This window comes from Anolis carolinensis, chromosome 1 (assembly GCF_035594765.1).
Source record: "Anolis carolinensis isolate JA03-04 chromosome 1, rAnoCar3.1.pri, whole genome shotgun sequence".
NCBI classification, from domain to species: domain Eukaryota; kingdom Metazoa; phylum Chordata; class Lepidosauria; order Squamata; family Dactyloidae; genus Anolis; species Anolis carolinensis.
Genome location: NC_085841.1, coordinates 50804367 through 50825757, shown reverse-complemented (window position 1 = coordinate 50825757; position 21391 = coordinate 50804367). Strand labels below are relative to the sequence as shown.

At 37.9% G+C, this 21391-nt stretch overlaps 1 protein-coding gene across 2 annotated transcripts in view; it reads left to right on the top strand.

The window, feature by feature from the left end:
• Window positions 1-4191, top strand: part of ttc27 (tetratricopeptide repeat domain 27) — an 85633-nt gene extending 81442 nt beyond the window's left edge. For both annotated transcript variants that reach the window (XM_062974305.1, XM_003215951.4), the window contains 3 exons: window positions 1774-1885; window positions 2618-2718; window positions 3865-4191. In XM_062974305.1, the coding sequence (XP_062830375.1) occupies window positions 1774-1885; window positions 2618-2718; window positions 3865-3987 (336 nt within the window). In that variant the 3' untranslated portion in view covers window positions 3988-4191. The remainder of the gene's footprint in view (window positions 1-1773; window positions 1886-2617; window positions 2719-3864) is intronic.
• The last annotated feature ends 17200 nt before the right edge of the window (window positions 4192-21391 follow it).

Genomic DNA, 21391 nt, shown 5'->3' with positions numbered 1-21391 from the left:
TTCATCTTTCTGCTGCAGCCAAGATTATCTGATGCATTCTTCAGCTATTAAATTAAAGTTAGTTTAGTGTGGCAGCTTTTCAAAAGGACACAGTGTATCAAGAAACATCAAACTCAGAATATAAAACAAAGGTTTAGTGCCTTCAAAAAGTTATAAAGTATGGCTGCAAAAAAAGTTGTTAGATTATCATGCTCCCTTTAGAATAAGGGTGAAGAAATGTGGTGCTCAATTCTCAGCATTTCAGACCATTGCCTATACAGTACTGGTTTGTTCAGAGGAAAGGGTCCAACATCTGAAGGTCACAGGTTGCCCACTCCTGCCTTAAAACACTTTCAGAATTTGCTTCTGAAAGATGTTAGAAAGCTACCAAAGTACATTTCACACAGTTTGTCCTTTTTAAAAGCAGCATAACATGCAGTATAAATTATCTAATCTTAACAGTTCCCCTGGTATTTGTCCCAGGTTTTTATTTATACAGTCTATACTGAGTTTTTACCTTTTACACATATACAAACAAGATAAGTCAGGAAAGGAGGGGGAAAACGGAATTGAACACAGTGAGATACATAGTAATTAGAAAACAAGCAAAAAGGATCTACACCAGTTTGTGCTTAATGTGCAAAGATGAATGTGAATATATGTGTGTGTGTCCCTAAAATATCATTTTCATTATGAAACAAATCAAATTTTCTCATGTAATAATGTATTAGCAATCAAGAAATTTGTATCCCATATAATCAACCATATGAATTGTCTCATCTGGTTCAGCCTAGAGCTCTTTTGAATTCAGTCAAATTATTACTTCCTTTTCTAAGAAGTATTAACAGCTTCAAAGATGAGCAAGACATCCTACTCCTGCTGAATTTACAAAGCCATGAAGACGAAGTATCTTGTCCGTATCTTAGTGGACCAGATACTGCAATACTGAATCATTCAGAAGAGATAGCTCTACTATTGTGGTAATAGGGGGGAAAATATTCTTCACCCTCAGCAATACTGCAGAGTAGATTCAGTTGTTTCCATGGACAAGTAGGATAAGAAACTAACTAAGTATCTTCTGAGAAGATACTGGTGTTTTGTGCCTTCTGTAACTGATCCCTGGTGAGTCACAAACAGAAACTTATTTGATCAAACTTAATGGAGCATTTTGAAAGGAAATAAGCATATTCATTGACATTTTTCATTAATTGTATTGGAACTTTAATGCTTAAGTGTTATGTAAATTCTTTTTTTGAAAATAAAATTTGGATTTATGAAAGTGTGGGATAGAAGATTTTTTAGGGTGCTTTCTTAGTTTGTTTTGTGCTGTATTGCTTAACCTGCAATTGCTTAAATTTTTGAGCAGTTACCTTTGATCTTCTCCATTTCCCAGTATCGATGTCTATTTTTCTTTCCATACTTAGGAACGATGCAGAGTAAAACTGGAATCAAATTTCTTCTGCATGTTTCTGACATTTATCAAGCTTTGCATTCCTTAAATGCATAATGGCTCTAAATATTAGAATACAAGGGGTTTCCTGCTTTCATATGCATTTAATCATTATGACCTAGCAAAATGTGGGTCATATCCATCAGTCTAGACAGATTTTTAAAAGGTAAAAGAATTGTCTCCTAAACACATGTTACTTATATGTCTGTCATAGTTGAGAGGCAATCACAATGAAAAACATCTGTGGTACAGCTGTAGGGAAAGAAACTATCCTAAGACTAAGGAACTAATGTATTGCCAAAGTAACTTTCTTTTCTGGATTTGCTTTTATTATTCTTTTGCAGGCACTTCAATATCTGACCAAAGCACACAAATGTGAAGTTCAATCAAGGGACTGGGACAAAGATACTTCCTCTTTTAAGTCAGTAGCAAAAGGTGCTCTAGAGCTTGCGCATGGTATGTTCTGTTTGAAATCTTGAAATAAATTAGCATTGATTTCTTCTTTTAAAGGAAACTCTGGCTATAACCTAAAAAGAAATTGCCAAAAGAGATCTGGTTTTTGTAAGCAGGTGTTGTTGAACTGCAAAGTCCCCACAACCTTAGTCAGTATAGCCAATTATGAAGAATCCTGGGACTTGCAATCCAGTAAGGAGACACTTTGTTCACCTCTATTATATGTTTTGATCCTAGGAAGCACAATATTTACACAGATGTTTGGAGGCTTGCTTTAATGGTACTGAAGATGGAAATTGTATTTGGATAAATGTTTTAATCCCACCATGCAAAATTCTCCAGAAACAATACCCTGCAACCTTAATTTCTATTGAACATGAATGGGCTCTCCAAGGTTTCTTCTTCTGCGCTGTGCTTCATGATCCAACCTTGTCAAGTTTTGATTATGTCTATTGTGGTCATTTCCTTGTTAGTTTTTTAATCAAGCTGCTTGTCCTTTTCTTGAGAAGTCATTTTAAAAGAGAGGGGGACCAGACTTTTAGGCAGATCTCAGTAAACTACTCCATCATATTCATATATATATATATATATACTCATTTTATTGTGATTAATAGGAATATCTTTTCATCCCAAAGAAAATTTGTCAGAAATATAAGTAATCATTTAGCTCCACCATGCTACCACAGAAACAGCCACCAAACATGTATTTCACTTTTTTAAAAATTTACCTTTCAGTGACAATGAAGTGCAGCAAAAACAAGACTAATTACCAAGAAGCAGTGCAGATACTCTCTACAGCTCGACTCAACTTGCGGGGTTTGGTAGCCAAAGCAAAGGTGAGAATGTGGTGCCTTAGTAAGAGAGGTGCCATTCAGGACCATTATGGTGGCCCTTATGTCCTTTTCTTAAGAACTATGACTGTAATTGTTGTATTATCTCTAAATCTTTGATGGAAAGAAGTATAGTTCATGCCATTTATTGCTAGCTCTATTTCTGTTCTTTTGTGAACAGATCCACTGACTTTAAATACACATCACTTATCTCTCTTGAAAACAGAGTGTCTGTTGCAGAGAGGACCAGACATGCTCTTTGGCCTACTTGGAAATACATTTTCCATGAGTGAAAAACAGTAACAAACAAACTCAGTGATGTTCTGTAGTAACTCTAGACCTCAAAACAGCATTCAGCCTATAAAATTAACTCACTCTCACTGTTTCTTCAAAGCTATCAGAGATTAACAAGAGCCTAATAACACCAAATGTTGTCTGATCTTAGAAGCTAAGCAGGATCCATCCAAGCTAGCACTTGGATGGGAGACCACCAAAGAATACCACGTACTATGGCCTATATTTCAGAGAAATTAATTGGCAAAGTGGCCTCAAAATATCCCTTGCCTAAGAAAATCCTATGAAATTTATGGGGTAGCCATGAGTATTGGTGTCTGTCATGCAACCAGAGGATAATGGGCATTGCAACCCAGAAGCACTTGTAAATCTGAGGTTGAGAAAAGATTAAAGGAAATTTTGAAGTCAGACATCATATCCACAAACCTTGTATTTAAATTCAAGCCTCACTATCCTGACTCAACAGAACAAATTGCAGCCTCCCAGATGTTACTATTTCCCAACTCCCATCAGCTCTAGTCATGATGTCTAATGACGAGGAATATGGAATTGGAATCCAGCATCTGGAAGGCCACATAAAATGACTTGGCAGGCCACATTTGATCTGCAGGTCTTGTTTAACACGTGTTCTAAATAGACTAGTAGTATCACTTACAGAAATGCCATACGCTGGCTGTCCGCTGAGTGACACTAGCATTTCTTCTTTGGTAAGGATACTATCCAATATAGGTGCCATAAAAATAAGATCAGTGCTCTTTCAAAAATATTTGCAGTAGCAGTTTTTTCTCCTGATCAATATTTAGGATGGTTTTCTTGTTTTAGATAAAGCAATACATCATTTTTAACTTTCTTGTGCAGCATCTGTTTACAGATCCAGCGAGTGGTGAAGTTTCCAGTGACTTAGCTGAAGACGTGACAGCTATGGAGACCTTGATAATGGAACTGCAAGAACTTAGCAACCAACTAAGGAATCAGACCTGAGAAAAAGAAGATACACTTTCCTGGAAGGGAAGGGCCAGCCTTGCACAGTTCATTAGCTGTGGTTTGTGCTAATGAGCTTGCAGTAAAGCAAAACACCCGAAGGTCCAATCCTAATAAATATTTTTGTACACAATGCAGCTTCTAATTGTGATCAACATTGCTAAAGCTATAAAGTGTGTTTAAGGTCATGCCTGTTCATTTTCAGTTTGAGCGCTTGTGTGATTTTTGTTGGCCTGGTTTTTGTAAAACATAACTGACTGGCTTTTATTTAGAATGCCTTTTTATTTAGGATTAGTTCTGCTCAAGTGCATGACATAATTGGCCCCTGTCCATGGCTGTGCACTTTGCAGATAGGCAAGATTAAAGAGCCCTGTTGATGTTGGAAGGAAGAAAAGGGGGAAACTTTTGTTTGCTCTTGTTCTAATCGAATGGGAGGAAGGGTAGAAAGATGGAGGAAATTCAAAAGATAGTGGAAATGACTGTCCTCTTTGCCATTTAAAACAAACATGACACAGTAGGTCCCAATTGTGCTTTGCTTTCATGTTGCGATTTTCAAAGCTAAGCATTCAATAGAAAATGAGCAGCCCCTTCTTATAAAATCTAGCCGCTTTGCCACCGTCACAGAGCTTTTTCTACCTGCAGCATCCTGACTCCATCATATCCTATATTTTCTGGGAAAACATACACAGAGGTTTAGTAGTTTACCTGACATTTCAAGCTGTATTTTTGTGCCACAAAACCACCTGAGCTCCAGAGAGGCAACTTCAAGCTGTAAATAGGTTGGATCCAATAACCTAAAATGAGCAATAATGAGATATACCTTTGCTAAGTCAGCTAATGCTATTTAATTCTCCACTCCATCTCTTTAAAATCTAGGTCACGTTTCCTAAGAAACTTGTGGGAGACTAACCATCCTTTCAGCACATGATTAATCTGAATGTTCGCCTTCAACATTGGATTAATCTGAATTGTAATAAATGTATGTTAGTAAATAAGTAAGTAGAATTTCTTTCTATCCTGCCCTATCTCCCCATGGGGACTTGTGAATGTTGTATGAATGTGGAAATTTCCTCCAATCTTCCTTCAGATAGAATTAATCAATACTGGTTTCTCCTTTCTGAATTCACCTAATCCTTGGAAGCAGCTGGTCTATTGGCCATTATTCCTTTTCATTTTTCTTTGTCCTGAATTAGCAGTTTGGTTGAGGACCTAATGCTCTCTGCACAATTTGTAATTCTATAAACCCCTGCTGTGTACAGTTCTAGTTTTCTTTTTCAAACTCAAATTCCTTCTGTTTGTAAAAGTGGCTATGCACAGCATTTTGTGTACTGTACACCAAAACAAAAAAGCTGTGCCAAGAAGCTTCAGCTGTTAGCCATGATTGGGATCAGGAATGCCTTTTCCTATTCTTCAGCCTTTTGGGTACACTGTTTTATTTTGTGTCTTTCAGAAACACTATGATGAAGTTTTCTTTTCCCTTTTCAGCTTACAGACAAAATGTTTGGGGATATCAGTGTTACACGGGTCATCTATGGATGTTTTAGGAACAGATGACCTTTCTAGCAGAAGGATTCTATAATAAGGCTTGTGCACCAAGCTTCCTAGAATAGTACTTTCTTTAGGAATGATTATTAATGTCCATAGGTGTTGAAGTCAACTCAAAACGCAGTAAAACCTTTGTGTCATAGAACATTGTAATATGTATAGTCATTCAAAAGATTGCTTTTTAAAAAGTCTAAAACAAAACAATCAGTACTGATATATTAAGAGGATTGATAAAAAGGACCAGCCAGGGAAATATGCATTCAGCACCCTGGTGATAGGTAGGTAGGTAGGTAGATATTCATGTTGATTTCTCATCTTTCCAATTTTGATTTTGATTTCTCCTTTTTTCTGCATTATTTTGCTATTTGGAGTGAGCTCAAATAGTTATACTTGTTTTTGTACACAATTTTCCCCAAATACATGTGTGGCCTTTTTTTTTTTTTTTTGCAAGATGTTTTCCGAAATACTCTGTGCTTTAATTCCCACTAACATATTTTGGATATATTGTATAATACTATATGTATTTTGTATGCTTAAAAGAAATGAAGAATGGAATAACAAAAAATGTTAAAGTTTGGATGTTACTTCATAAGGGTTTTTTTTGTTTTTTGCGTAAATCTTGATTGTGCTATATGAGAAAAACAAACATACAATCTTCAAAATTCAACACTCAAAATATTTATTTCCCCTGTCCCGCCACTTCCCCGTTCCTACCCATGAACCACCACCCATGCCTTCCAAAACCACGCCAAATGGAACTAGTATCTATCAAAAATCTGTCCTTATTATTACATTAATTAATCCCCTGTTCAGCTATTGCAAAATTTATTTTTATCTCTTTTTTTAAATACCCAAAGGCCAGTCTCCATTTTCTAGCAAATTCATCTTTGTTTCCTCCCTTTATGCCATTGCAGATCTTGGCCATTTGTATATACTCTACTACTTCTCCAATCCTTAATAAGTAATTCTTTTTCCTCATTCCAAGATTTTGCTATAATGATTCTTGCTGTCACATAACTATATTTGGCAAATTTCTACATCGTCTATGTCAGTTCTCTCCTGGAACAAACCCAATAAGTGCATTTCTTGGTTTTCTTAATCTTAGTAATCATTTTGTTGGTTTCTTTAGTCACCTTTTTCTAAAACCTTTTTACCAACATACAGGTCCACCAAATATGGAAGAAAGTGCCTTTCTGCGTTTTGCCACATGCTTGTGGATTTCAATGGCTTATACGATGCAGCTGTAGACAAATCTACATAGGGACCACCAAACTCAGCATTGCCCAAACACGAATCAAGGAACATTAAAAGCACTGCAGACTAATTCAACCCGAGAAGTCAGCCATAGCAGAGCACTTGATTGAACCAACCTGGACACAGCATATTATTTGAGAACACAGAAATGCTGGATCACTCTAACAACTATCATGTCAGACTACACAGAGAAGCCATTGAAATTCACAAGCATGTGGACAATTTCAACAGAAAGAAGGAAACCATGAAAATGAACAAAATCTGAATACCAGTATTTAAAACTCTAAACACAGAACAGTAAATAAGAAACAACACTTTGAAAACAGGGGAATTCCAGGCATCAATCAATCAGGGGCAGCTAACCTCTGAACAAAAGATTCCCCCAGGCAGGAAGAAGCCAGGACATTAATCTGGCAAGGCCATTAATGCTAATCAAGGTGATTAAAACATTCACACCAGCCTCCAACAGATGAGTTCCTTCTCCCACCCTGGACCTTCCATAGATATACAAACCTTCCTTGGTTAGTTTTTCCCCCAATATAACTCTCAACCGCTGAGGATACCTACCATAGATGTGGGCGAAACGTCAGGAGAGAATGCTTCTGGAACATGGCCATACAGCCCAGAAAACACACAACAACCCATAAAATCTGTATGTTTATAGGAAGCTGTGAAATCAGATCATTGATTTAATATAATGGCAAAGATGTAGAAGAAATTATGATAAAGATGTGCATTGCTTTTGAAGTGACCCTCGTACCTTGGCATTATCTATAATATCTGACAGTAGGTCTTTAATGTTACATGGTGCGGGCTTCTCACCTGCACTTGGCATTGCCACCTATCAAGCATTGAGTTTGGAAGCCGAAACAAATTTCTGCTACCACTGAACTGCATCTTTGGGTTTCTTGCATCTCTACCTGCAAAACTGAGCAGAATTAGTACTTAATCTTTGGGGTGCTTTTTTCAGATTTTTTATTACAAATGTCAGGAGGAGGGCAAGGACAGTGGGATGGGGATAGGCCTGTGGCTGTTGCTGTTATAGCCGCATTTCTGCAGCCTGTCACATAGACATGTACCTGCTCTTCCTCCACCCTGCGCCCAACCCTTCCCTTCATCCGGTCCAAAGTGTGTGAATGGCTGTGCACACAAGCAGGCTCACACACCCTGCCACTACAAATACTTTTCATGTGTGTATTAAATATGGTTAGGGAACCTGGAAGTATTCACATTTTTCCACTATCTCCCAAGTACTGACCCCTCCCGACCCTCATAAAAATTGAGAGATGAAGGAATAATGTTTACAATTGCGTGCGATAATCTTTTACACTAGTTAGCTAAGTTATTTCTATGAAAATTGATAGGTTGGTATATTGGGATGTGAGCTTCACCATAGTTTCTCCTGATTTTTAAAATTAACTTTTCAAAATTCTGGTATTTTAATATGTACACTTGAGTAAGAAATACTTGTTTAAATGAACAATTGTAATTATTTTCAGGCATCTGAAACACATCCATAATCTTTGTAATGTTTCTTTCTGCTAAAGCAACTACACACAGCCAGACAAGTTCTTGTTTAGAGAAAAGGCTATCAAGAAAGAGTCCTGTGGGAATATTGGTCATAACGCAAACTTTAGGACCAGATAGGAGCCAAGGTGGGTTTGCAAAAATCTGCATTCAGGAAGGCGGCAGCAGTCATAGGACTTCGTCAGTCATTGACCTGAAAGCAACAAGTAGTCCAGAAGAGTTTTCCAGCCGCACAGCATGAGTAGAGCTATATGGTCTGTCATCTCCCCAGCTCAGTCAGAAAACTAACTCTATTAAGCAATGTAGCTACCCAACAACACAATGGTGGGAAGGTGATCCATCACTCTCAGCAGCAGACAGAACAGCCAAGAAACCTTAGAACTCGGCACAATTTGGCATGAAATATGAAGTGGTAGAAGGAGGTAGGTGCTGGGAAGAGCAGTCCCTTACTGATCTTTCTGGGGAATGGGCCTGCTATCATTTAAGATGTGTGAAGAAAACTAGTTCAACAAGTTCAGGAAGTTTAGAGATTTCCACAAAGCAGTGAAATTATCCTCACATTCCTCATGAAAGGAAAGAAAGGAAGAATAGATACAAATTTAGGATATTTCTGGAAAGCATCACATTTTGGAAGAGAAACAAATCCTTAGTTGATTGGATTGTTTGCTGTTTCTACGATTCGCTCCTTTTCAAGCTCTATGAAATGGAGTAAGTGGATTGAACTTCCATTGATGGAGTAGTTGGGTAACTTGGGAGTACACAGAGATCCATCTTTTCTCACTGGTATCTCATCTAGACTCCCATTGCAAAGCTCATTTGAAAAAACCCTGGAGCAAGCACCAAGAAGGCTTTCCATGGGCTCACCAGATAGACCTGTGTAAATAGTAAGATAGGAAAAAAAAACTCTTTTCAAAAGTGTCTAAGGCTCTGGCAGGATTATTACCTTATGATGTCCTGTGTAATGGTCATCATCCCCAGAGGTTCATAACTTCCCAGTGCAACCCCTATCTCTACTTACATCCTGTGGGAGAGGCTCCATTTTGGATGCCCTTCAGGACTCAGAGGAAACAAGTTTATGATTAAATCATGATTATTTCCTCTGAGGATGCCTGCTATAGATGTGGGCGAAACGTCAGGAGAGAATCCTTCTGGAACATGGCCATACAGCCCGGAAAACATACAACAACCCTATTTCTTTCTTAATGTTTGCCAGAATTACAGAATGCACTCTTCAGTTATAATATTTCAAGGATTAAATGATCCAGCAATGAAAGGGGAAAATAATGGCACACATTTTGCATTTTTTAGTATTTAAAAATAAACTGGAGTGGGTTTAGGAAAAAATTAAAGTAAACACTGGAAATTATGAACAAATCTATTGAATTGTCAGTAAGATTACTCAGATTGGCTACAGTATGTTCCAAACATTTTAAAATGTTCATAGTGATAGGAAAATATTACTTAAAAATGCTGTAGTTATATTTGTCACAGGAAGGACACTTGATACTTATAAGTAAGCAAGAAAACCGCTCTTCCATTACACTATCTTAGGACTATGATAAGATGCCTGCAAATTTCTTGAAGAAAAACTGGGATTTAACTCCTAAATTGAGAATCTTAATCAGTGGTATTTAGTCATTCTGTTGAATTTTGTCAGTAACATTGGCTATAAAATCTGGAGTGCATGGACTGAATAAAGCTTCAGAATCCTTATTTTAAATGGCTGTATTGAGGGAAGCCTTATTCATTTGAGTTTTGTTGTTGTTTTTTCATTCAGTCATTTCCGACTCTTCGTGACCTCATGGGCCAGTCCACGCCAGAGCTCCCTGTCGGCCGCCGCCACCCCCAGTTCCTTCAAGGTCAAGCCAGCCACTTCAAGGAAATCATCCATCCATCTTGCCCTTGGTCAGCCCCTCTTCCTTTTTCCTTCCATTTCTTCTCTAAGCTTTCCTGTCTTCCCATGATGTGGCCAGAATACTTCATCTTTGCCTTTAATATCCTTCCCTCCAGTGAGCAGCTGGGCATTATTTCATGGAGTATGGGTTGGTTGGATCTTCTTGTGGTCCAAGGCACTCTCAGGATTTTCCTCCAACACCAAAGTTCAAAAGCATCTATCTTCCTTCACTCAGCCTTCCTTATGATACAAGGAGTAGGGAATCAACATTCCAGACCCCTACAGCATCATTTATTTTTTTGGCTTCATTTCTATCCCAACATTCATCCCACAAACTCAGTGCAATATATATGGATCTCTCATCTTTCCAACTCATTCTTAACAAACTTAGAAAGAAGGTTAGGTTTGGCCCAACTTTCCCCAGCAAACCCCATGAATCTGGAATTTGGTTTGCCCAACACTAACCATTATGCCACAGGGGATATTGTTGATTGTGCTTCTCTTCTACCATTCCTGCTGATAGTCATGCTGCTCAGAAGAATCAAGATCATCCTCTGCTCCATCATCCCTGGACACTTAACTTTTTGGGAGAAGACTAAGGCAAATAAGGTATTGAGTAGTTCTGCTTGTTCTCTGTCCCCTGTTAGCATTTCACTATCACTATCTCATTGTTTTTCCTTTTGCCATAGTCATAATTTTTTTGAAAAAGCATTTTTGTTGTTTTTAACTTCTAGCAAGCCTGATAACGGAGAAAGTTAGAAAAGTGTTTTGGCTTGGATTTCTCCCTTTTTCCATTCATATCCAGACTTACCAAGTCTATTGACCAATATCCCTTCTTTCTGATCTACATGGGAACAAATTTATTGCCAGGCTATGTTTATTGTACTACAAGTGAATATAAGGCTCTGAAATAGTTTTGGATTATTTCATTATTCCTTTGGATTGAAAATCATGGTTCTAGAAGAGGAATGTTCCAATGAACAATTGGCTGCAGAGACTGGGTTTCAAAAACAAGTCTTTTCTGACTAATTGTGTGTCTTTTTACAAACTTGCATTTTAATTTCAGTAAGATTTTTGACATGGTTCTCCCTGATATTCTTGTTTACAAGGCAGTAAAAGGTGGATTAGATGATGCTAGCAATAGCTAGATTTGTATCTGGGTGCACGGTGAACCAAAAGTTCAACTCATCCTGGAGTTGTGCAGGCTTCCCTTGTGGACAGGAATCAACTTCTTTACAAATGACTTGGATGAAGGACTTGGTGTGTTAATCACATTTATGGATGACACCAAACTGGAAGAGATGGTTAAAACTTAAAAAGAGAAATTCAAGATTCAATATGACTTCAACAGGCTGGAGAATTGAGCCAAAATGAATTTTAATGGATAAATATAAATATTCCACATATAAAAGGGAAAATTCAAATGTACAAAAACGATATGAGTAACACCTGCCTTGATGGCACTACATATGAAAATGATCTAATAGACTATAAACCAAGCATGATTCAACAGTGAGATGTGACACACAAAAAAGCTATTGTTATTGTAGGCTTCAACAGAAATGCAGTGTTCAGATCAGGGGAAGTAACAGCACCATTCTAGTCTGTTTGGTTTGGAATTACCTCGAGTACTGTCTCCCTCTGGTTACTAGTGTCTAAGAAATATGTTGGCAACTTGACATATATCCAGAGAAGGGCAAAGAATATAATTATGGGACTGACAGTTGAGCCCTTCGTTGAATGGTGGAGCGGTTAAGGCATGTTTAACTTGAAGAAGAAAGATAATGAGGTAGTTATCTGTAAATATTTTAAGAAAATGGAACAAGCTTGCTTTCTACATATCCAGAGGTCCCAGCCCAATGCATCAAAATAACAGAGGCGGCTTAATCTCAACATCAGGAAGGACTTTCCAGTAATAAAAGCTGTTCAGTAGAAAAATCTTACTTCAGAAGGTGGTCAACTCTCTTTTGATGGGTTTTAAAAAAAATAGTTTGGTTGGTCATCTGTTAGGCATGCTTTATTTGAAGATTCCTGCATTGGGAGGGGTTTGAACCAGATGACAACTGAGATCTCTTCCAACTTTTATGATTTTATGATTGATAGAATATAAGCAGTATTCTTTGTATGGATTTTCCAGTTAAAGGTGATGGTGTTGATAAGAAAGAGCAAATCTGAACAATTTTGAGATATTACATTATTGATAGGTACATTATCTACCTACTGTGACAACAGTTTATCAATCCCTTGATTCCCTTAAATTACTCAGTACATTTTCTATGGATAGAATGGCAATATCTATTCTATACTATTTATTTCAATAACATGTTAATAAAATGTCTAAAATATACTATATCACTCATGATTGAACATTCAACTCTAGCACCTCAAGGAATAATAATAATCATTATCATCATCATCATAATCTTTTATTTATACCCCACCTCCATGTCGGGACAGCTTACAAGATACACACAATGGTGCCATACAACATATAAGATGCAATACTACAACATATAAGATCAATAACACAGTAGATAAAACCAACATATAAAATTAATAAAGGCAACCTCTATTAAATAGAGACAATAAAATATGGCTGTAGCCATGATTAAAAGATATCACAATGCAACACAATTTTTAAAAAATGCATTCTGAAGCACTTAAAAATATGCAGGTTTCAATCAACAAGAAGCTCCTTTAGGCATGCACTCAGATATAGTAACACACTTCATTAGAAAAAATTTCTGCTAATCCCTGACTGTACTAATAAAAGAGTGATCTATCGGACAAAGATAATGCTAGATTTCTTTCAGCTCCTATTCTTCAAGGCTAATAATAACTCTAGTGTAAATATAGAGTTCAAGCAAATGTTCCTAGAATTTGAAATCTTGTTAAACCAAATGCATCGTTTTCTAAAGATAACATTATTTTAAATGCTTTAATATACATTAATTGATATTTAATATATATAATTTTTATATATGTGTGAGTGTGTGCAATTTAATATACTATTAATTGATAGAGAAATTATATAAATGTTTTAGGTTAATATTGACTTGCAAGTTTACATATAACTAAGTTCAATTAAAGAAAGCATCAATTGATTTAATAAGTTCCAATTGATTCAGTGAGTCTTTGCTAGTTGGTATTGCCAGTTACATGTAGGTCACAGGTGTGAATTGTGAACCCCTCCAGATGTTGTTGAATTGCAACTCTCAGCATCATTAACCAGCACAGGGAGGAAGAATGTCGAGAGCTGCAGTTCAACTACATTTCCAGGGCCACATCCCCACCTCTGATTTAGGTCACTGTAGTTTTCTTGGTGGTATTTAATAGAGAGCCAGTGTCATAAAGTGATTTGGACGTTGTGATAGAAGAATATTCACAGCAGTGGCTGCCTAGTAAGGATTACAGAACTTTTACTATCCCTACGCTATTGAATGCATATGGATTGTGAATACAAATCAATGATGAATATGTAACTCTAGGATATATCTATATCTATAATAACTGTGATTCCAGTATTTATTTCTAAAACCGCCTGTAGGAGACCCAAGAAGCTAACCGATATATCCAAAGCCCCATGTGTAAGCAATCACCCTGCCAGCTATGCTTCATCAGTTTCTGATCTTTGCTCTGCTCAGGAGTCTTTCTGGTTACTTACACTTAATTCTTCTTTTGCATTCAGTAAACCACAATGTTTATTTCACCCAGCCAAAGAAAATTTCTGTCAGGTTAAGCTAGGTATGCCAAGGCCCTTAAACTCCAAATAGTCTGGTTCATACATCAGATTTTCAGGCAGCTATAAGCCATATACATTAATAATGTCGTGCATGTGCAGGGAGTCACGTGTTATGGAGGGATGTGTTAGGTGGAACAATTTACACCTTTTAAATAATGTTGACATATATTTTAAAATGTGATTAACTCTAGTTTAGATACATTAGCTGTATTTTCCAATAACATCTCATTTAAAAATTTTCATTTTGTAAATATATGACTAGAATAGTTGGAAACTGCTTACGTGCTTTTGCTAGATATATTGTTTGTTAGATGTAAATATACATTCTACTTTTGAATATGAATATATTCTATATAAATATATTGTATTGTTGTAAATCCAGATGTCTCAAACTATTTGCTTACCAAATACCATTATTCTCTCTCTTGCAAAAGTATTCAAACAATGTTGATATCCTCATGAGTAAACATGCCCCATTATTCTTACATCTGAATAGATTGTTATTTATTGTCTTTATTTTAAGAATATGTGTTTTTGGTAGTCCTCCTAAACATCTATGCCAATTATATTGGCGTACTTTATTGCAATGTATCTTATCCAAGTATGAGCTAAGATGTCGTCTTTGAACTCATTAGAAATTGTTCCACCAAACCCATTTAGGAGCAAACCCAATATTGCTGAACTATCTACAAAAGTAGTAATAAAAAGAGCTTCCCCTTAGACGCAAGGGTATCACGTGCTACGGTGTTCTGTATGAGGGCATGAAGACTTTGACACTGAACTTGTATTTGCTGTGCTGACCCACTGTGATGCTGAATATAGATATAATAGAGTTGGTAGCTTCCATTGAGGAGAGATTTGCAAAGCATGAGTGAAGAAATGTCTGTTCTCTTTAAAACTTTAAAACTGTGAAGTGGATTGAATCAGATGTGGATATCAATATGCTCATCTGAAATATTCTACTGGGAGAACTACCAAAACCTAATGATAATACTGTTCTGGATAATAAAAGCAGCAAAAAGGAAATAGGGTAAATTATTTAGATTTCAGTAGCTGCTATCCTCAGCAAGTAGTGTGCCTGTGGAAAGAGAAGACCAGTGAAATATTCCTAGTAACACAAACCAATGGAGGTTAGGTTTAGCTTTCATAAACAGTTATTTGATCCCAAGGCCTCCAATTAACCTTCATTCCATGTGCCTCTCCCTCAAGGAGTATGTAAATAAAACATCTTAATTTGAACATATTACACCTGGCCAGGGACTGTTTATGTCAGGCTGACTATGCCCTCCCAGTTGGGTGAAAATATTTTTTAACAGGTTATGATAAATACTGTGGCCATAATGCACCTTATATTTAACCATGCCAGTTGTTTTCTATATACAGACATCCAACTGAATACCCGGTAGCCTGGAGAGGAGTACTGAACAGCTTGACTAATCACCATTCCAGCCACTGCTATCTTTATACGTGCAACGAGTATACATTCAGACTGTTCTAATGCCTCTCTTGATCCCAGCTCATACAGACATTATCAGCCTCTTTACCAGACTAACTTGGGATTCAGATGTGGGAAACCCAAACTCCTGGGTGCGGGTTCTGAAACACTGGGCATACACATATTTTATATGCTTACTAGCTTGGGGACCTGGCAGTGCACAGGTTATTAGAAGAGGGCATTGTTTGTTTTGGGATGTTAGGTTTTATTTATTTACTTCATTTTTACCCCATCTTTCTCAGCCTTAAGTTTGGTCCAGATCCATTGTTGGCTGGGTCTGGATAAGGGTGAACTACAACTCCCAAATTCCCAGGGTAATCACCCCCAAACCCTGCCAGTATTCACAGTTGGCTGTGTTGGTTCTGTGTGCCAAGTTTGGTCCAGATCCATCATCGGCTGGGTTTCATGCTGTCTGGATAAAGGTAAACTACAACTCCCAGATCTGATGTCAATCACCCCCAAACCAGGCCATGTTGGGTCTGTTTGCCAAGTTTGGTCCAAATCCGATGTCAGCTGGGTTCAGTGCTCTCTGGATAAGGGTGAATTATAACTCCCAAAATCAACGTCCATTCCCACTACCCCCTACAGTATGTTCAGTTGGTCATGGGGCTTCTCTGTGCCAAGGTTAGTCCCAGTCCATTTTCGGTGGGGGTCACAGTATCAGTGCACGTACTGCAAGTCCCATTATCCATGGGGTGGTCCAGCTGCACTGGCAGGGTTTGGGCTACATGTTCATGGTGCTCACTATAACCTGCATGTCAATGGAGAGAGGGCCATAGGTGTCTCTTGCTCAGTGGAACTATAGCTGTTTGTGGAGGCGGGAGGCTGTCTGTGTAAGTGGACACCTCTGTCACATGCCCACATACACATTTTCCACTTTTATTATGTGTATAGATTGATAGATAAGCACTTTGCAATTTAAATACTTTTCTATTGTGTTTATTCGGTAAGTGGAAGGTGTACTTTATTAGCTTTTGTAATGAGGCAAAAGCATTCATGGGAAACATCTGCAAAATGTTGCTTTACAAGAAAAAGAAAAATTCAATTAACCGTGGAAATGAATATTAGAGGCTTGGTGCAGGCAAGAACCATCACAGTTCCATCATTTAATTTTTTAAAAGAAGGTGCCGTATCCCCCCGCGAGCCATGAGGCGAGGTGGGTAATAGATAAAAAAAAATCCAATGGTCCCAAACATTTCAGATAAGGGATAATCAACCCATAATGTGATTTTTAAATATTGCTTAGTGAAGGCAGATCTTTTACCTTTCGGCATGTATAAGAAAGGGAAGAGCACATCTCCATATTCCTAACTTCCTTCCCTTTACTCACATCTTAAAGTGCCTCTCAGAGATGCAGTCCTTTTAACCAAAATGAAATATAGATGTTGATCAAAACAATTTTTTCTGGAAAAAAGAATATAAGATATTTGGGCCAGAACTGCTCTGGCAATGTCTTTTCTGACATAAGCAGTAGTAGATGTTGACAGGTTTTCCAAGCCATGTACGCAAACTGCTACTTCATTGCTGGGATATGTTAACTGAGGTCAACATTTAGGAGAAACTTAATCTACAACGTCCTTGTCCTCAGTCCTTGGCAGTGAAGTGTAACACCCAGAGACGGACTGAGATCATTGGGGAAGGTAATGACCATGGACAAGGCAGGAAATTAAAAAATCATATTACTGTCAAATACATGATTTGCCAAGCGAAAATAGTAAAGTTGGTTGGAGAAACATGTTTTGTTTTCTTATTGATCTCTCCTTCCCCCATACATACATACATTTACACCTTCTTTCAGGCAGATGATAATGGTTAAGAAACTTGGCCCTAGGGAAATTTCCAGAAATAAGTCAGTTACATTCTGATTTTGACTATAAACAGGAACGGGAAGTGGAAGATTTTCCATGTATGATCTAACAGTGGCTTGATGCCTTTTTAAGGCAATATAGACCTCTCCCCACAGCCTTCCTATTACACTGATTTATGGAAGGATGTTTATGTGTTGGAATTGGTGATAATTAGTTGTTTCTCAGTGAATCATTTCCGCTGTTCTTCCTTTTTAAAGCAAATATTATTATCCAAATGTTGTTTTGTACCATTTCTCTTTGGAAATTGGCATTTTTTAAATCTTTTCTTCTGTGTGTGTTTGTTGTGTATCGAATGATTGTGGCTGCATGAATTTCAAAGGATTTTCCTAGGCAAGCAATACTCTGAGGAGGTTTACACTTCACTTTCTTTGAAACAGAGCTTGGCTAGGGTTGCTGGAATAACAACCAGAGAGGGCCTCTTATGGTTATGTAGAAGAAGGAATTTCAGCAGGTGTTACTTGTCACATTACTGGGACTTCATCACATTCAGCTGGAGAAAACAAGGGAAAGGGGAGAGGGGAAGGTGGAGTTTCATGAGGTTCTGTCTTAAAATTAAACAGATGATTTTCCTACCCCCATCACACCTTCTCCTTTGCTCCACTTTCTTTAAGATGTATCTGTTTGATTTGCCATCATATGGTAGGAGATTTGTTTCCTCCCATTGTAGGATTTCAATTATATGTAAATATCACCCAATCCTAGAAAGTGGTTTTAAATTAACCCTGATGTTTCAGAAAGCATTGGCGATTGTAGGGAGTGGACATTGCTATGGGATGCTTTCCTTCCCAAGTCCCTGTCTTAAGACACTTCTATGGGATGCTTCTCTTCCCAGGTCCCGATCATTTCCATGGCTGCTTCCCTTCCCAGGTCCTGGTTTTAAGACACTTCTATGGACTGCTTTCCTTCCCAAGACCTAGTCTTAAGACACTTTCCTTCCCAGGTCATGGTCTTAAGACACTTCTATGGGATGCTTCCCTTCCCAGGTCCCGGTCATTTCCATGGCTGCTTCCCTTCCCAAGACCTGGTCTTAAGACACTATCCTTCCCAGGTTCTATGGGATGCTTTCCTTCCCAGGTCCCAGTTGGTTTAAAATTAACCCTGATGTTTCCCCAAGTCTCTGAACTGGCAATTGTGAGAAGTGATTTAAAACTGGGAAAATTTGCATCATTATTTTATTTACAAGCGGGCAACATTAATTAACATCACATGAGGGAATTGGCCATTTTGCCCGGCTCTATGCTGGGGATTGAAAAAGAAGTCAATTGCCAACTGACTCATAAATAATCAGAAAAAAATACTTTAGACACGTCAAGATATCTCTACCCTACATTTGTCATTTCTTAAGTGGATAGAACAGTAGAATTTAATGCATTTAATGAAGTCATAAGTAACAAGCAATATCTAGTGAAATTTCCTCTTCTCACAACCATTGAAATTTTGAGATTGTACTCCTTAGTGGTTCCCCATCCAAGTACTAACCAACCAACAAACCCTCCCCACAACATCAAATAAATAAATCAGGCCTCACTCTGCTTCCATGATTAGATGGGATCTTCTGCCTACCAGTTATTTAGGCCTCTTGAACTTTATAATACTCTTTCCATAGTGTTTTGTAACACAGTATAAGCTAGACTTTTAAAGAAGAGCAATGCTGACTATTGTACCATTGGCTAAGTCACAACTCTGAGTATCAGAACTGGAAGCGTATCAAACATGTTGCGCCCCATTGCTGCCCATCATCTGTTATACAGAAAGGCTCATGGTAGCTACTAAATGCTTTTCTGGATGGGTTCCAGAGGCCCATGAAGGAAATGGAAATAGGAAGATTATTACATGAGGCTTGAGATGTGTCTTATAACCTCCCTTACTACAAATGGAAACACTCACGATTACATGACATCATTGTAAAGTCACACCAAAACAGTTTTCAATTCATTGTCAACCCATCCTTTCCAAAAGATGGTGGACTCCCATTTTTATTCAATAGAAAGCACTTTCTAACTAGGTTAAAGTGGTGCAGTAGATCAAATTGCTGTTGCAACTAGTTTGGGACATATACATACTGTCATGGGAGTGTCATGGATATCACTTCCCACCACTTCATTTCCCCATTCCCAATCCATTCTCCATTCCCCTCCTGGTGAGTAGCTGGAGAGAACCTCCAGTTTCAAAGCCATAACTGCCCACTTTCATCCCGTTCACTTCTTTCTTAATGTTTCTAAAATTCAAGTAAATGCATGATTTTGCAGGTAATTTCTGGCACTTATTTGGATTTCCCTTATTTATTAAGCATTTCTTCACTGTTTGTAAAAGTTTCTGATGTCTCTTTTGCAGAAGGTCCAACTTGTGCACGCTCCTGCAGCACAGTAACATTGTACTAACTGCCTCACATCTTGGCTACTATTCTTTTGAAGAGATCATTGTAACAGAATTTGGACAAGGGACACCATTTTACTATTCCAATGGTATATAATAGAACCTAAGCATCAAAGGATTTTGGTAACCACATGGGGTCCTGAAACTAAACCACAGTGGATACCAAGGGTGATCTCACATCCAAGTACTAACTGGAGCTGACACTACTTAGTTTCCAAGATCAGTCAGCATCTAGTGCCCTTAATGCAGTGTTTCTCAACCTGGGAGTTGGGACCTCTGTGTGGAGTTGGGGGGGGGGGGTGTCAGAGGGGTTGCCAAGAACCGGTATTTTTTTTTTAGTCATGAGGCTTCTGTGTGGGATGTTTGGCCCAATTCTATCAGTGGGGTTCAAGGGGTTCTTTGATTGTAGGTGAATTACAAACCCCAGCAACTACAACTCCCAAATGTCAAAGTCTATTTTCCCCAAACTCCACCAGTGTTCAAATTTGGGCATATTGAGTGTTTGTGCCATGTTTGGTCCTGATCCATCATTGTTTGAGTCCACAGTGCTCTTTGGATGTATGTGAACTACAACTCCAAAACTCAAGGTCAATGCCCACAAAATCCTTCCAGTATTTTTTGTTGGTCATGGGAGTTCTGTGTGCCAAGTTTGGTTCAGTTCCACCATTGGAGTTCAGAATGCTCTTTGATTGTAGGTGAACTGTAAATCCCAGCAACTACAATTTCCAAATGACAAAATCATTCCCCTTCCAACTTAACCAGTATTCAAATTTGGGCATATCAGGTATTTATGCCAAATTGGTCCAGTGAATGAAAATATATCCTGCATATCAGACATTTACATTGCGATTCAAAACAGTTGCAAAATTACAGTTATGGGGTAGCAACAAAAATAATTTTATGGTTGGGGTCATCACCACATGAAGAACTGTATTGAGTTGCGGCATTAGGAAGGTTGAGAACCACTGCCTTAGTGTTTCAACTGACATCAATTTTCTGTTTGGTGCTTTCTATGGTAGCTTGGGGAAAAACTACCGTCACAGGGACTTCCTTAAAGAGAAAGTTAGAATAATCATGATTTCAAGTTCATTAAGTATCAAATACTACAATAATAAATACAGGGAGCTATCAGCAAAAAGGATATTAGATGCATCCCTGCAATTAAGATATAACAAGCTTGGCATTCAGCTGATCTGGAAAATGGCAATGATCTCAGATCTTTTGTACAACTTTTGTATTCCAACTCCTTTTTGTATAAGCAAGCACTTCATCATCTGTAACACTGCATTGGCTGCCATACATCTTGGCTACTATTCTTTTTAAAAGATCATTATAATAGAATTTGGCCAAGTGATGGTGTCAATGATTCAGATTTTAAGGTCACTGGAGTTTACAGCAAGTCAGAAATCAGGCAATAAATTGGGTGGGCTGGCAGCAGAAATGAATAAGGTCTTTTATCATGATGCATCCATGGAAATTCCCACTGCTCTCTACGCATTTTTTCTTAAAGCTCTAAGTTTGACCTTAAATTGGGGAGGAGAGGTAATCTGTGGATAGAAAGGGCCAATTATATACATACAAACACACACACACACATATACACATAAACACACACATACGCACGCACGCGCACGCACATATACATACACTGTATATTATACTGTGTATATGTGTGTGTGTGTGTGTGTGTGTGCATAGTGGTC